At 46.1% G+C, this 17,333-nt stretch overlaps 1 protein-coding gene across 6 annotated transcripts in view; it reads left to right on the plus strand.

Moving 5' to 3' along the window:
* The window catches only part of MCM10 (minichromosome maintenance 10 replication initiation factor), a 59,000-nt gene that overhangs the window by 36,152 nt on the left and 5,515 nt on the right, over positions 1 to 17,333 (plus strand). For 5 of the 6 annotated variants that reach the window (XM_084811586.1, XM_084811582.1, XM_084811584.1 and 2 more), the window contains exons 10-19: positions 205 to 404; positions 1,427 to 1,527; positions 3,100 to 3,204; positions 3,288 to 3,405; positions 5,442 to 5,670; positions 9,413 to 9,551; positions 10,494 to 10,612; positions 13,630 to 13,743; positions 16,021 to 16,166; positions 17,276 to 17,318. In XM_084811586.1, coding sequence (XP_084667712.1) covers positions 205 to 404; positions 1,427 to 1,527; positions 3,100 to 3,204; positions 3,288 to 3,405; positions 5,442 to 5,670; positions 9,413 to 9,551; positions 10,494 to 10,612; positions 13,630 to 13,743; positions 16,021 to 16,166; positions 17,276 to 17,318 — 1,314 coding nt within the window. Of the gene's footprint in view, positions 1 to 204; positions 405 to 1,426; positions 1,528 to 3,099; positions 3,205 to 3,287; positions 3,406 to 5,441; positions 5,671 to 9,412; positions 9,552 to 10,493; positions 10,613 to 13,629; positions 13,744 to 16,020; positions 16,251 to 17,275; positions 17,319 to 17,333 lie in introns of those variants that run through there. The other variant, XM_084811587.1, reaches the window with a different exon arrangement.

Consider the following 17,333-nt stretch of genomic DNA (forward strand, 5'->3'; position numbering starts at 1 on the left):
CCCCAAGTTACCTGCCGCTGTCTTAGTATTTTAAGATGACAAATGTGTTATGTTCATAGTAATAGTGATGCTTGCTGGTAACCTATGATTTCTGCTCAACCCCAGTGTTGGTTACAAAAGGAACCGTACCTCATTACTCACATTTCGCGGTGCACTGGTCAATGCACACATTTTGCTAGTACGAACCTCCCCGTCTTCTTTCAGAATGAATGTGAATATTGTCAGTATCATGTACAATCCCAGTACCGACGGCTCAGTTCCAAGCGGGCAGATCTGCAGTCAACCTTCTCAAATACCCGGGCTCCAAAAAGGGCAGCAAAGAAGAACCTCAGCTTGAAAGAAAGGCTTTGTCAAGATGGGTTTTACTACGGAGGGGTTTCTTCAGCCGCTTATGCAGCTTCGGCGTAAGAGAAGTGACGTCTTCTGTGCCTTTTCATGGGGGTTCCCTTCCTGATGATTTTTACCATGGCTCAGTTACCTCTTTGTGAACGCAACTTTATTAGATCTGTTTACAACAGAGGCGGGCAACTTGTGGCCCTCCAGATGTTTTGGCCTACAACTCCCATGAGCCCTACCAGCATAGGCAGTGGTGGGGGATGCTGGGAGTTGTAGGCCAAAACATCTGGAGGGCCACGAGTTGCCCACCCTTGACAGCTGTGCTGCCACCTTTAACGGGTGTTTTGTACCCAGGCTAATGCCCATTTTCTTCTTTGATAGTGCAAATGTTGTAGGAGCAGAAATGCATTTTCAGATGAAGCAAATCTGCCTTACCCAACCTGGCACCCTGCCTGGGGTTGATGAGAATTATAGTCCAGCATATCCAGAGGGCAGCAGCTTGAGGGAGGCTGCTGTAGAATGACGGATATCTCTCTCGCCCCCAGGATTAAAATTTGGCAGTGGGCAGAGACAGCCGGAGGGCGGGCAAGGGCAACATGGGATGCATGAGAGCACATGCGGTTACACAGGTGTAGACCTCACTGGAATTTGTGGTAAAGACTGGTATGGAGGAAGAATAAGCAAGAGCTTTGTGGAGAAGGGAGCTTTGTGGAGCGATTGCAGTTTAAAAAGAGTGAAGGAGCTCTCGGTGCCAGGATGCATAGCCAGGATCAGTTAATGTGGATTAGTTCCTGCTTGACACTTTAACTACTTTGCCATAATCGCAATCAGGGTGCACTCCCTCTCCCCCCGTCGCCCTGGCCCTTTCAACGATCACTTACATGGGTGAAGTTTTTCCCTCTCTTCAGCCTGGTAGGCAAGTTCCTTATATTACAAACTTGACAACTGGCAGTGTTGAGGACCCCTGTTGCCCTGCAAAGCCCAGGCTCCCTCCTTCTCCTTAGAGATGGGAACTAATTGTAACATTTAGAGTATGTCTATTGGCTGCCTATTTCAAGCTGTTAAGCTGTGCTCTGCGTCCTTCCTTCAGTGCAGCGGCTGCGACTCCTAAGAAGAAAATCCAGACCACTCTGTCCAATCTGGTTGTCAGAGGAGCTGATGCAATCCTACAGGAAACAAAGCAAAGGCTAGGTAACTCTCGTCTGTTTTCTTAAACATTTGCTTGCTATAAAGCATCTGTGAAGTTCACAACTCTTTTCTTAAATCAACCACAAGAAACTCTTGGTCAGTTAAAGGGTTTGGGGAGCTTGGGGGCGAATTTGACTTAGGGCCGCAATGCCGCCATTAAGGCCAGACCACCAGGGAGCAGTCTGAGGTCCCTGCAACTCAGAGGGCCCCCAAATGCGGTCTCCGCCTCACCCTGGCACTCAGTCCACCAGCACCTCCCGGCGGTCTGCTCCCTCTCCCCACCTACCTGTGCTTTTTTGCTCTCCCCTCCTATTTTTATCCCTTTTAACTTTAAAAACAGGTCAGAGGTGCTGTGGAGGGTGACTGGCATCTTCATCTGCCCAGATGGCCTCTAGATGGCCATGTGGGCTAAGGGGCATGCTGGGAAAATAAACATGCCAGGTGTGACTGCAACTTTGCTCTGCAGCACACCCAAACTGTTGAAAAGGAGAGAGAGTGAGCTGGTGCTGCCTGGTAAAGGGTGTGGGGAGAGAGTTATTGGGGGCGGAGGGGAGAGCACCAAGGTGGGGGAGAGAAAGACCAGAGAGAAAGAAAAAGAATGCGCTAAGATCCTGCCAGGGAATGAGACGGGGGCTGGGGAGTGCTGCCCAGGAATATGTGTCGGGCCCCTCAGGACATCTTGCCCAGGGCTCCCGCAACCCTGGCAGTGCCGCTGTATGCCGATGTTGTCTCTGCTCAGGGGGTGAGCGCGCCAGCTGGTGAAAGGCACTCCACACCATGGAAGCAACTTGGGCCTCCATTGGGAAAGTTGGATCTTGAGCACTCCTAGACCGAATCTTTTAGGAGGATTCTGACCCCATCTGGAACATGTTCTCCCACCTCTGAACAGATGGATCACCCACCAACAGATCCAAGAAAAGTCCTTGACCTTGCATTTTATAGGCCTACTGCTGACTGAATATTAGCTCTCTGCAGACCATGGTTTTGTGTTACATGAGCACTGACCCTAGCCACGGTTAATGCTAGCCGTGTTCCCTCGTAACCATGGTTTGCAAACCCATTTGAAATCGTGGCTTATGAAGGAACCACAGCTGATGTCAGCCACAGTTACTTTTGGTGCACAGGCAACGATGAACCATGATGAATGCTGGCAAGGGAAGAGGGGGAACGTTTTGGAGAGAGGAGAAGAAACAATGAACTCCAGAGATGGGCTGAGGCAGAAAGAGGGCCTGCTTTGGACTATGGTTAGACTGTTTTTCATCTGTGCACTGATTTTATCCTAGCTTTGGGGGCAGCCAGTAGTATAATCATAACTATTCAATACATATGACTGCACTACCACAGTCTGCTTGTACTTGGAGAGTTTATTTAGCTGCCTCACCTGCTTATGAGATTTTAGAATGTGTTGCCCACCCAGTTTTAAACATATCTGTGCAGCCGTATGGGTAGAAATTTGCTTGGCATTTTTTTAAGGAAAGGAAGGAAGGAGAAAGAAAAAGAGAGAGAGAGAGAGAGAGAGATGTATAAAATGTATAGTTAGTCTCTGAATCTGTTACACTGCATGTTTTGTTCCAGGTTTGCCAAAACAACCTTTGCCATGTTCAGAGGAATTCAAAGAACTGTTGTCAGTGCCATCTTTTGGAGCACGAAACCTCAATAAACACTTAGCCAAAGCATCAGGTATGTCTGAAGGGAAAATGAGATACATTTGACTCTCACTGAGCAAAGCTGGGTCATCTGCAACTTCATTTTTCCCTTTCCAGTATCTGTTGGGAAGCAAAGTCCAGCTTTCCAGTCCATCTCTGCTTCAGCACTGCTGAAGAAACAAAAGCAGCAAATGCTGGAAGCCAGGAAAAGAAGGTCTGAGGAGCTGCAAAGGAGGTGACACCATTCTGATAGTTCTTTGGGCGGAGGGTGGGTCTGATTGCTGTTGGAGGGCACTGTTCAAAGAAGTCCAAACTTCCTATTTTATTGTTACATGTATAAAGTTATTACAAAACCAATATTCAATACCGAGCATTTAGAATATATACTGTGAAGGAAAATGGCTATTGGCATATCATAAACGAAAAAACTCCAGGAAACCAACCGAAATAGAGATCACAGGAAGCTGCCTAATACCGAGTCAGACAATTGGTCGTTCTAGTTCAGTATTGTATATACTGATTGGCGGTGGCTCTCCAGGGTTTCGGCCAGGGGTCTTTCTCAGTCCTACCTGCAGTCCAAACAGCGTCCCTGCTGTCCCTGCGGTTGCTTTCAGAATAAATTCCCCATTTACATCTAAAATTGTTGCTTGTCTTCCATTTCTAACTCAGATCAGTGCGACTTAGTAAAACCCAACCGTCGAGAACTCCCACAGATTTTCCATTTTTGTTAGAGGATCTGCCATTTTTTCATCTCCAAGCAATCTCCCTATTTTTACCAGGGCAGTTATACTTGATACCAGTTCAACGTCCTCCGAGTACAGAGTCTTTCAGATCACCAAAAAGAAAGAACAGCAGATCTCACGATAGATTGTACCCTGTAATTTCCCTCATTAAGTCTTCTAACATTTATCCTGACCGTTTTAATATGAGGGCACGACCACCCACGATGCATACAGTCAGCATCAAATTACAATACTTCCAATAGCCCACATTATTAGATTGTCAATTCCTTTCGGTCTTGTTGGAATCATGTTTAAGGTTTTGTCGTTAACATATAAAGCCCCGAACACCAGGTTGCCTTAGGGATCACCTAACCCCTGGCCTATGCAGTCCTCAAGAGGGATGCTTCTGATGGTGCTGCCTGATCGTGACGTTCACATCTGGAGTACTTGTAATTAGGCATTGAGTATTGTAGCAGAACCTCCCTCTGGAACATACTCCTCATTAACATCAGGCAGAGATCTACAGCTTTGACTGTCAGGTGCCTGGTTAAGGTAAGCAAGCCTTCCCCGAGATATGACCCAGCCAGCTGTATAGTTTTGTGATGCGCTGCCTAGACGAGTGTTGGAGATCGTCTAAACCAGAAGATCCCATGACTCTATGAAAGCGAGATCTCTCCTGGCCTTGGGTATTGAAATCCCTTCCTCAAGCACAGTGAATTTCAAACTGGCGACTTTCAATTAACCCTTTCCACATCTGGCATGTCTTCCATGAAACCTCAGTGCATTGCGACGGATACAGTGGCATGTTCTACTGTATGGGCATGGGTAGGCAGAAGGCAGATCAGAATCTTCTGGGAGATCTCTGGGAGATTTGCAGTACATATCCGAGGGTTTCTGACCTCCAGCACTTGAACAAGGACAAGCAAAATTGCAAAGATGTCTCTGCCATGGCTCTCCTTGTGCTAATTGCTTAGCTCTCTCCCTCAGTGTTCCTTATCTGTAAAACAGGAATACTAAGTGGTTGCTTTTGACCAGGCATTTGTTTAATTATGCTGTTTAAGAGTGTTTGTTAGAATGCCTGATCCCTGGTGATTCACAGGGATATTCATATATATCCCAATGTCTAGTTCATGAGGTGCAGTAGATAATTGACTCCACGCCCCGAGCTGCCATTTTGTGCCTGGCTGTAGTTGGTAGATCTCAGTGTTCTAGCAAGAAACAAAATGGTTCCTGCAAGGCTGAGGTCTGCCCACCCCTGGTCTAGGACGCACACTCAGTTCATGCCTCAGCCCTGCATAACTTGAGAGTGTGACCTACAACACACCCAACACTCTTCTGTAGCTGCACTTTGCAAGGTAGTGGTGGCCAAGTTTTCTTTCTAGGAAGCTTGCCTGCCATTACCGGCCTTCCGCTTGAAGCACCCTAATAAGCTGCATGAGAACACAGTTTGAAGGCCGCTGCTCTAGAAGATAACAGGACTATTTGTAGACTTTAAACTTTCTGCCACCCCACCAACATGATAATCATGACTTCTGTCTTTTTATTGAAGGTTTCTTCAAAATACAAGTTGTGAAAATACGGCAGTAATACCATCTTCCTCGGGGCCATCTCTGCTTCAGTTTCCAACTGCAGGGGCCGAGTTTCCTAAATCTGCAAAACTGTCAAGTCCCCAAACCCCTAGACTTGCCACAGGCTTCTCTGAAGGAGATGATGTCCTCTTCTTTGACAATTTGCCTCCTCCAGCACCCAAACTGAATGGCTTGGCGGAAGCTAAAAAGGTAACAGCTCCTCAAACTCTTAAACTGGTTTTGGATGATTGCGTAGGGAGAAGAAGCCATTGTGGCTTCTTCCCCTACCCCTGCGTGCGCCGTGCGCCCAACTGCCATTGGCATCATTCCCCACGATGCAGCGTGGGGGTAGCTTCGTACCCACCCTACAACCCATGATTTGCCATAGGGGTTTTAGGGTGGGTACGAAGCCACCCCTGCTGTGCCACACTCCAGGTTTGGACAGCATGCCAACCCGCGATGCATTGCGGAGAATTATGCACGTGGTGGTCGTGTGTGCTGTGGGAGAAGGGAGAAGCCACAATGGCTTCTTCTCCTTACGTGATCGTCCGAACACCCTCTTAGTGTGGTCCTCTGGGTACTTAGTAGTAATGCAGCGTTCTGTGCTGCTGCTATCAGCTTGTAAGTTCATCGTTCCAAACTGGCTTGGAGATCCATTATTGGACCGTGTGAGTGTTGTGAAATGGTCGCCTGCTTCTTCGCACGGTGTGAAAGTTCTTCAAGGCTGGCCAAAAGGCACGATCACAGAATGTTATTTTAAGTGGATAATTTTAGCTGTGGTTTTTGGCCGACAGCTCCCATCATCCTCACCATCTTAGCCATGCTGGCTGGGGCCGATTGGAGTTGCAGTCCAAAATGTCTGGAGGGTTTCTGGTTGGGCAAAGCTGATCTGTACGTTCAATTTTAATAGACGTTTTCCCAATTTAGGAACTTTTAAAGTTAAGAAACAGAATAGCAATATAAATGATACAAATAAATTTGTGGTCTCCAAATTCTGTAACTTGTATACATTATGCAAATTTGAGTGTGCATAACTTCTATATGCATGATTTTTAAAAACATCGTTTTACTGTTTTCCCATAGCATATGGTTACTTGTCATGGGGCCAGTTCAGACATAATAATCTCAGATAAATAATTTAATAAACCATGGTTTATTAGACCAAGAACAAGCTTTTGTTTCCACATTGTCCCTTTTGTGCCTACGTCCTCTGTCTGCTCTCCTCCATGCCTGGCTGTGGCATTTCCATCCTGGCTTATTAAACCACAGTTTCCCACTATATCTGAACCAGAAAACCTTGGTTTAATCTCTGTTTACAAACCAGGATATGCAACCAGGATCATACCTTGGTCAGTAGTCCAGGACCCGATTTAGGGGAGGAAGGGGGGTAGAGATGCAGTACAGTTGTGAAGGCCTGGAAAAAACTTTTTTCCCAATTGATGTTTTTGTTTTTTTCCGAAAAATTGAATAGCTTTAGATTATGAAGTATTTTCTTTTAGAATGATGAATACAAATATTTAAGACAAGGTGTTTATATATTGCTACCCAACCTTTACTCCCCACAAATGATTTCTAAAACCTATCTAATAAAAGTTTTGTAAAAAGACTAGAGATGTACAGTTTCTGGAAATTGTGAAGTCATAGGGGGAAATGTGTTTTCTCAAAGTCACTTTTGACAGGAGATTTTTTGTTGTTGCTGCTTTTTCTCTTTAAACTGCTCTTTCTTCCTCAGTATTTTACCAATTGCCCTGAAAATTTAAGAGTATGTCCAACTTCTTTCTGGCACCTATATATTTCAGAACAATTGGTCAAACCGTTTTGATCTTACAAAGGTTGGAACGACCTCCTCCGCCCCCCGCCCCCCCATCACCATTTAACGTGGTGGAAGCTTTTTCTCTTTTTACTGACAGGCCTTTAATAAATTTAAAAATATAGTTTACTAAGACAATAATTACAATTTACTAACTGACTTTACTTTTAAAAGTGTTTTAATTTTAATGATAATTTTATGACCAAACCAAGTTATACGTAATATATCTATGTTCCTAATGCAGCCTCCCCCAACCTGGTGCTCTCTAGATGTTTTGGACTACAACTCCCAGCATTCCTGACCATTGACCATGCTACATAGTACTGATGGGAGCTGAAGCGCAAAACATCTAGAGGGTGCCAGGTTGGGGAAGGCTGTCCTAAAGCAACAAAGTGACTTTAGATCTGAAAGGAGTGCTAAAAAACGGAAGTATTAGGTATTCTTAAATTATTCCTAACATTTCCATTTCCTCCCTGCAAAACCCCATTTGTTTTCCATGGCTTCAAAATTTCCAGAAATTCTACGTTTCTAGTCTGCAGCCACGACATGTTATCAGCCTAATAAACGAGGGTATATCAGACTAAAATTGTTACGTCTGAACAGCCATGGAGAGGGGCAGAGAGGCGTGCAAGGCGTGGAGGTCCTGCCCCCTATGGCTTCTGAGATGTCAGCAGACGTTGCCTACATACTTTCAAGCATATCTTTGCAGGTTTAAAGACAGATATGGTCCTGCTTCCAGCCCCGTGCCTGAATGCGGAAGAATCCCCATAGGCATAAGAGAGCCCTGCTTTCTCCCCTCCCTCCACAACATGCTGTGTAAATGCATGTTGGGGATGAGGTGCACACAAGCCTCTCATTCTCTGTAATAGCCTGGCATGCTGAGCCATGTGAGAAGCAGGGAAAATGGGGCTTTGTTGGTACTGCAGTGGGATCCATCGGTGCGTTAGTACTGTACTGGCTGCTGATTGAGGCCTTGCTCTTCAGTGCTGATGAAGAGAAAGGAGGAGGGGGGAAGAAGGAATAATAAATATAATGGTGAATGCTATGCCCAGCACTATGTTCTGTGCTCCCACAGAATTGTGGAATGCAGATAGCCCTCAGGTTTTGCTCCCCAAACAAGGTTGACCTTGGTGTAAACCACACAAAGTCTAAACCACACAAAGTTCTTTCAATGAGGCTTCTTTAGTGGATGGTGGGAAACCTAAGAAACAGGCTGTGGTTTGGGCTCTTGAAAGCTTGCAGCTTGTGTGTAGACTTGGCTCGGTGGAAATGGACATGGTGGAAGGAGTGTATTTTGAGCACATGTAGCCTTTGAGGTCAGTAATTATCTTTATGCTTTTCAAAAGTACTGTGTCCACCAGTATCAGCTGCCCAGATAGGATCACTTGTGTTATTTATTGTAGTCTGCACAGTGAAAGATATATAGAACGTAGCTTAGTTTTAGATACTGAAGCTGAAGCTCAAATATTTTGGCCACCAAATGCGAAGAGAAAAGTCACTGGAAAAGACCCTGATGCTGGGAAAGATTGAAGGCAAAAGGAGAAGGGGATGGCAGAGGATGAGATGGCTAGATAGCATCACCGATGCAATTAATATGGACTTGAGCACGCTCCGGGAGAGAGTGGAGGACAGGAAGGCCTGGCGTGCTATGGACCATGGGGTCACGAAGAGTCGGACACGACTGAACAACAAAGCTTAGTTTTGGCAAGCAGAGCAGAGAGGCAAGACAGTTTTGTCTTCAGCTCCGGTGAACCTTGCTGGCTTTTCATACGGGTCTTAATCGGTGTCCTTGGATACATAGAATCATAGAATAGTAGGGTTGGAAGGGGCCTACAAGACCATCGAGACCAACCCCCTTGCTCAACGCAGAAAGCCTTATTCCCAGGCAGTCTCCCATCCAAGTCCTAACCAGGGCTGACCCTACTTAGCTTCCAACATCTGACGAAATTGGGCACATCCAGCCCTTTGCTCAATGTCATAGAATCACAGGGTTGGAAGGGGCCTGCAAGACCGTCGAGTCCAACCCCCTTGCTCAGTGTAGGAAGTCTGATTCCCAGGCAGTCTCCCATCCAAGTACTAACCAGGGCTGGCCCTGCCTAGCTTCCGAGATCATGTCTAATGTCTTCCTTTCATTGTTTTTAGATGGCAGCTATAAACAAACTGCATGCCAAAGGCCAGATCCTCTCTAAAATGGACCCAAACGGTATAAAACGGAAACGATCTGATCTTGATGTTTTGGAGATTTCTGAGAGAGTTGAGAAAAATATCCCTGTTTCAGAAGGTATGGAAACCGCAGGACTTGGTTATCTTTGCAAAACTTCCTCAAACACCTAATGCCAGACTTGCTGTCAAGCTGAATGGCTCTGCCTTGAAGTTGCTGCCTGAGACACCAGACACAAAATGACGCAGACTGAATTGACAGTGGGACGCCATGTCCCCCCCACCCCACCTCTTGCTAGATGTGGGATCCTGGGCTGCATGCCTGCTCTGTTGAAATCCATGGGAGTTTTCTCACTGGTTTCTATATGAGCAGGACTGAGGTAGCAAAATCAAATTGCTGTCCTGCCTTCAGCATCACCACCCTGCTGTTCTTTCCCTCATTTGCTGCCTTTCAAGCCAACTTGAGCTTGCTTCAGTCATAATCCTCACCTATCTTCCCTTAAGGTAAGCTTCATGGCTCTAATTTTACTGCTAGTGGATATTTATCCATATTTGGAATTCTCTCTGCCTTACCATTAGTAAAGGATTTTAGAAAGCCCATTTCCCAACACTGGCTTTAGCTGACTGATCTCTCCCTCCCCTTTCCTCTACTGTCAGTCACTGGCTGGTGACTGGTAAGCCTCATGAATTTGTCCTAAGAGCTGTAGTTAAGGTGTAGGACAATTTTAAAACATCACTGCGAATGGGTCTGATCGTTAGGATGGCAGGGGAAGTGAACGGGTTTGGCAGGTTGTGTAATGGCCTCGCTGTACATTGTTGAAATAGTCTAAGAACTGTACTGTCACCTCAGACCAAAGACCAGTCTAGGCAAGCCCTTGTCTCCAGAAGTGACCAGGCTGACGACCAAACAAATACGAATCATATAAATCAAAGAGACACGAGTAAGAAGGTGGAAAAGCTCGAATTTAAATGCATCAACTCAGCCTCTGTTGAAGCAGAAAATCCTTTGGAATTAATGGTTAAGCATGCATGTGTGTGTCTCTGTTTCTCTTTGCTTCTGTAGACGTTGATGCTGCTGAACCTGCTGAAAAGAAACGGCGGCGGCAGTTTGCGTATTTGGAGTCTGATGAATTTCAAGAGATCTTGAATGCGAGATCCAAACACACGGGCGTCCTTAAGGAGGTAAGCATATCCTACATATAGGAGCACTCCAATTACCTGAGATGGCTGAGGATATCTCAACATGAATACTTAATATCGGGAAAGTGCAAATCTCTGGCTCTTTTTTTAACCATCTGATTAGAAAATTCAAGATTAACTTTGCAGTACAATGGAATGGCTAGTTGGAATTGTCTTTACATGTACTGGGCTACCAGTGAAGGAGAGGTGGGCAGTTCCTGTCCAGCAGCAGAAATAGGGCCATGTGACCTTCAGGTTCCTGCCTAACAGTTACAGTAGAGAACACTTTCATAGGAGACCCTTAAAACATTTTTTTTTTCAAATTTTGTACCTGTGTAGGCCGGTCTTCCCCAACCTGGGTCCCTCCAGATGTGTTGGACTGCAACTCCCAATGGCCCTGCTGGCTGGGAATTATGGGAGTTGCGGTCCAACACACCTGGAGAGCCCAGGGTGGGGAAGGCTGGTGTAGGCATCGCACTGATGTGCGACTGGCTGGCCCGCCACCCTGCATTGTGTGTTGAAATAGTGACACTTCCACACTCACAGAAAAGCAGTATCCAACATTTTCTAATGCAGGACAAGGGACTACTGCACGAATCGACAACTGGCTGCACCAGGGGCCACTTCTGGCTGTTTGGGGTACTCCCTGGCTCCCCACCTGCCAACCCAGAAGTGGAAAATGGGGATGGTGGGGACAGAAGGAGTATAATGGCAGTGGCAACAAGACTTGCCATTGGGATGGAAGGGTGGGGTCTTGGTCTGCCAGCACCTATACATCTTCCCAAAGCGGACCGCTGGAGAAACGAGTTGCTGACTAAAGGAGAAGAGGCTGGGTGTAGAAAAAATGTTTTTGTGACTACAGCCAAAAGGAGGTTTTTCACTAGTTTGCAAAATGATTATGCAACTTCATCTTGGTTTTCAGACCTTGATTATGGATGTTTGGGTTGAAGTGGGTTTCTTGTCTTTTTAACAGAACCCAGGTTTAAGTAATAGCATTAAATGTCCCAAATATAGGCTTTTAATCTCAAGCAACTGAACTTTGTATGATCTTTCTGTTCATTCAGTAGATGGCACTCTTCTCTTTTTTTGAGTCACCACTGAATTGATTTTCTCTGCTCCTTTTGGAGATGCCCGTTGCTTCTAGATGTTATACACCAAATTCTAACTATCGGAGGCTCTGAATTTTCCTTTTAAAACAATATTGACCCAGGTATCTTAATCCAGAAAGTCTCCCAGATGTCTTTCAACTTTCTTTATATAAGTGTATTGAACACTTGGCTACTTTAGGTAGTGATTTGCCTGTGCAAATGAGACGTCACTGAGTAGATACTGTAGAGAGACCATTCAGCTTGCCTCAAAACACAGTCCTTCTCAAGGGAGATGATTCACACTCAGCTGCAAATTGTCAAGTGTTCAAGCGATGAAAAGACAAATTGTTCCCATGCATTTGTGCAGGGGCTATAACAGAGTGGCAGCACATCAGGGAGAAGAGTGTTCCCAAATTGCCCCGCAGAATCCAGTAATGGTTTACAGGAGCCGTAGGAGTGGATTTGTGGCCGGGGGATTCAGTGCCAGAGGGCTGTTCAGGCAACACTGCAGGGAATTCCATGCTGTCTCTGCCTCTGTCATCGTGTGTGTCCACATGCCGACAGCACATCCAAATTACAGCCTCCACATGGAGGCCAAAATCACATGGTCAGTTCCAGGATTTTATTGCACAGAGGCCCGAATTTGGATGTGCCGTTCCTATGTGCTTTCCCTTTGTGGATGCAGGGGGGTGGCAAAGGCTGGCACAACACACCAGATTGGGGTGAGGGTGGGTGTGTTCACAGCCCCTGCACACAATTCCGGAGTTCGTATCATCAGTACCGTCCCATCGGCACCAAGACTCAAGGAAGAATTGCAACAGGCTATTGGTCCACAACAAACAAAACAAAAGCCCTCCAAATCCTGTGCCAGGGAAACCCACCTTGGATAAATGTGGACATGCCCTGGGATCAATTGCAAGCGAATGCGTAAACTGCACAATTCTGATGTGATGTTTAGGTAACAGAATAATTTTAGCAAGACCTGGAGGAAAAGGAACAGAGGGGAGAGGTGTTAACTGAGCGGGGGTGGGGAGAGCGTTAAGAATTGAAGGAGCCATATGCAGAGCTATACAGAAGTGTTCCAGGGAACAGAAGCTGTTCCCATGAGCATCTGTAGGTTCCTGTTTGGAGGTTGTGAAAGACGTGCAACCAGCTCGGCACACAGCCGCTCCGCATCAAGCTGCTGGTGCTTTGTTGTAGTCCAAAAGGCGTCTCCAGTAGGAAAGTTGCACAGGTTCTGCCTTTGCATTCCACTTGTACAGCTTTCCTGCTCAAGGGCCACTTAGGATGACGCAACAAGCACTTTGATTGCACATCAGGTTGGCTCCACTACTTCTGTCATGTCCAAAGCCACCCTCAGTTTTCAGAAATGTTTGTACGGTTTCAGTAGTTTCTCTGCAGCCGTGAGGATTACGACCTTGCCTTTAGATACAAAACTGGACATCAACAAAAAACGCCGAGCTTTTAAAGGAGTCAGATTTTACAGCTTGGTTCCAGACTGCGTTAAATGCACACAACTTTAAGGGCTGATGTCAACATAACAGGTTGTCCTCCAATCCCATGACAAGGATTCTTGTTTTCTGCTACACTTGTGCTTCTGGGCTCACCCCCAGCAAAGGGGCATCGCTCTTTTTTCCCCATGTGAACGATCACATCGGATCACTCCACCATTTCCCTGAGTGTCGCAAGTGGCACCGGAATCAGCTTTTACTCTGTCTTTAAGCAGGTTTTAGCGAAGGGTATATCAGGCCTGTGTGTACTCTGTGCTTAAAATCGAAATTATGTGTCAAGAGGGTCCTGAAAAATCTCAGAAAAAAATCACAACATGTTCTGCGATCCTTGGATCCACTTTCAACACAAATCGTGCTGCGTTGTCTCAGCTGTTTGCGCTTCAAGATTAAAGTTTCATCTCTCTCCCTCTCTCTCTTCCAGTTTGAGGCTGAGCTGCAGGAAAGCTATTTTGATCCCTTGGTGAAAAAGGAGCAAATGGAAGAGAAGATGAGGAGCATCCGAGAACTGAAATGCCGTGTTGCGACGTGCAGAACAGTAAGTGAAGGAGTTCCTTGAGGCTGGCCCGAAGTCTGGCCCGAATAGTGTTGGGGTGACAGCTTGCTTTGGTCCTAGTACTGGTCAATTCTGGACCAGTATTTACACAGAGCGCACAAAAGCCTTATGGGCAGTTCGTGTATATACCAGCTACACGCCGCAAGAGTTAAGGCAGGGGTGATTGAAGTGTTTTGGCCTGAGGTCCAAACTCAGTTTTGGAGAAGCACTCAGACGGTGCATTCCCGTGGTTCATTTGGGGGTTGTGTTCCTTCTCTGAAATAGGGAGAAATGTTCAGAAGCAAAGGCAAAAGGGGTGGGACTAAAAATATCGAGCGTGCTGGCATAGTTTAGCTTAAAGCTTCTCCGGCCAGTTACTAAGTCTCACGACAGGCATTCCAGCCTATTAAAATGGGGGAAGCTGCACAAAAGCTGGGAAGCCACCAAACAGTTGGTGGTCGGGGGGAAAGGCGGGGGGTCCTGGGGAGGGGGCGTGGCCATCTGGGGAGCCCCGGCGGGCCACCCCTGAGTTCAAGCTACAGCTGCACTGACTCCACACTTCTGTGAGATTGTGGCATAAGCATAGAAGCTTCAGAATGATTCAGCCAAGCAGAGAGAAGCTTTTGGGCATATCATGGCATGCTCTGAGTTTTGAAGATGGCCAAGGCAGCCGCAGGCCAGGAAATGTTGCCCTCTCCAAAGTTCTATAATGCTTGAAAATAAATTAGCGCTTGGAGGTGAGATGAGCCAGGAAATGGGCTGTACCTTGCCTGTGGCTCTTCTAATACTTTAATTTCCGGAGAGGCGGTATGTTCTTGCTGAATGTGGCAGTTAGATTGCCATTGGGAACATCGTACAGGAACCGTAGAACCCCAGTTTCAAAGGAACTGCAGTGGCTGCCAATTTGCTTCTGGTCTAGGTTCAAGGTGTTAGTGATGACATTTATAGTCCTAAATCAGGGGTGCAGAAGATCAGGCCCAGGGACCACACCTGGCCCTCTTGGGAGCCACACCTGGCCTTCCTGAGTTCCCCAGGTGACCACAACCTTCCCCACCCCACTACCGGACATTTGGTGGTTTGGTAGCTTCACACTGAAATATGTTGGCATTTTTGGCCTCACCCGTTTTGCCTTCGGATCCATCCACCATTGGAATGCAGCCTCTGAAAGCGTATCTGGAGTGCAGTTTGAACCTCAGGCAGAAAGAGGTTCTGCACCTCTGCTCTGAATGGCTTGGGACCATTATACTTGAGGGACCACCTCTCTGTATGCACCAGCCTGAGTATTCAGATCTGCTGAGGGGATCCCGAGGGAGGGATTCTTGGCTGTGGCATCCCAATTATAAAACGGCCTTCCTCCAGAGGCCTGACGGGTGGCAACCCTGGCTTCGTTTCGGTGTTAAGTCAAGACCTGACTATTGGCCCAAGTTTAGGGGTCTTGATGACCATAGCTTGGCATGACCTACTGCTTTTATACTGAATTGTGGTTTTTGCTGTGGCATTACGGTTTTATGTCAAATTGTTTTTGTTGATTGTATCCCACCCTGAGATCTTTTGATACAGAGTGCATTAGAAATATTTTAATGACAGACAGACAGACAAATAGATACCTTGGTTTGTAGCCCTGGGCACAGGCCAGCTTGCCGTCCAAAAAAGAATATTCACAGCTAAAGGTCCAGTCTTCCAATCTTATAGTTGCCTAAAATTCACACTTGAATGCCGTCTTTCCTTCAAGTAATTCAAGTCAGCGTACACAGGGGTTTATCCCATTTTATCACCACAACCACCCCATGAGGTCGGCTAAGCTGAGAGACAGTGAGGTTTCCAGTGTCCAGATCCTCCCAGTCAAGTCTAGCGTTCCATCCATTAATTTACACCATACTTAGCTCTTTGCTGTATTAAGAGCTGATGACGCAGCATGCATTTGTATTTAGATATTGCATGGGTGGGCCTTTTCCACCATTAAAATGCATGGATTCTTTCTTAAACTAGCTCGCCCTTGATGCAGTAGTCTATTGTGTGTTCTGTGCTTTGCCAGGAATTACATCAAATGGGACAAAAGGTGGTCATAAAGAGGGCAGTTCAGACTGGCTCTCCTCGCTGGTATAAAATAACAGAGAGCTGCTTCCTCCTGGTTCCCAAACAAGCTTTGCTGTTTTTGCACAGCAGTGAGCTGTACTTTTACTGCAACGGTTACTTTAAAAAAGAAAAAAAGCCCAGCTTCTTCAAAGCGTCTCTCTGTTTCTCTCTCTCTCTCTCCCTCTCTCTCTTTTTACGCTAAAGTGTAAGTATACCTATTTCAAACTGCTGGATTCATGCGTGGAACAAAATCACAAGTATCACTGGCATGATGGCGTAAAGCGATTTTTCAGGTGTCCTTGTGGGAACAGAGCCATATCGCTTGACAAACTTCCGAAAAAACATTGCAGGTAGGAGAAACTGTTTTTCTGCTCAAACCGACATTTGCACATTCCCTGAACCCTATTACATTTATTTGTTTGTTTGTTTATTAAATTCATGTCCCGCCTGTCCACCAAAAATGGCGCTCAAGGCGGCTAACAATAATAAAATATTATTGCTGTGCCGAGCATTATGGGAAGAGCTCAGACTGCTGAGCAATAGACTTGGGCCTGTGCACATTCTGCTTCCTTGCTTGCTCTGGACTGTCTTTGCCCCTGCCTCACCTTGGCTCACCCTCAGCTCAGCAGGACCCAGGTCTGGTCCTGACAAAGTCCTGTGCCTCTTAAAGATTAACTGATTTATTGTAACAATTCCCAGAGGGATTACATACATAATATGTAATTTAATATATAAATCTGCCAATTTGAGGTTAACACTTCATGCATCTGAAGAATTGGATAGTGTCCACAAAGGCTTATGCCAGAATAAATTTGTTTGTGTTTAAAGTGCTGCAAGGCTCTGTTGCTTTATTGTAGTATGATTCATTTTTATTTTTAGGCGGGAGTTGACTACATCAAATGTCTTGGCAGGCTTGCTCAGCCTCTTGACAGGAGGCGATGCTTTGCATGCTTCTGAAGGCAGGTGGCAGGGAGGGTGTTCAGGCCTGTTCATAGGCATTGCACCTTACAAGGTGTCTGGTCCCCGGAGTATAAAGAAAACACTGGTTGACCCTGCATTATAGGATATCTTGTGGGAAGCTACCATTAGCGCTGAGGGAAATGGGACACGGTGGGTGATACTTTGCAATGCACACATCCCTTTTAAAACTTTTTTGCATCCTTTTGCCAAAAGTGTTCGTGAGGGAGTCAGTGTCAGGGAAGAGGGTGTTACCAGGGCGACCAGGCCAAGCTCACTCCAATCCAGCTGCACTAGTTGGGGCAGAATTGGATGTGGGGTGTCAAGAATACATCTCCCATTTGAAGTAATGTGATGCAGATGTTGGGAAACAATGGCAGTAAACAGGTATGGACAAGTAGGACCTAGGGATTTTTCTTGGACTCTAAACCTCAAAAATAATTGTAGAACTACTACCAGCAGAAACTGAAACAATCTGGATTTTTCTGTCTCCCGTTTTCAGCAACTGTGGCCTCTTTAAATGGGAACGTGATGGAATGCTCAAGGTAAGAGTAAACCCA

This window comes from Heloderma suspectum, chromosome 7 (assembly GCF_057233095.1).
Source record: "Heloderma suspectum isolate Gila_16-S chromosome 7, 16-S_ref, whole genome shotgun sequence".
Taxonomy (NCBI): domain Eukaryota; kingdom Metazoa; phylum Chordata; class Lepidosauria; order Squamata; family Helodermatidae; genus Heloderma; species Heloderma suspectum.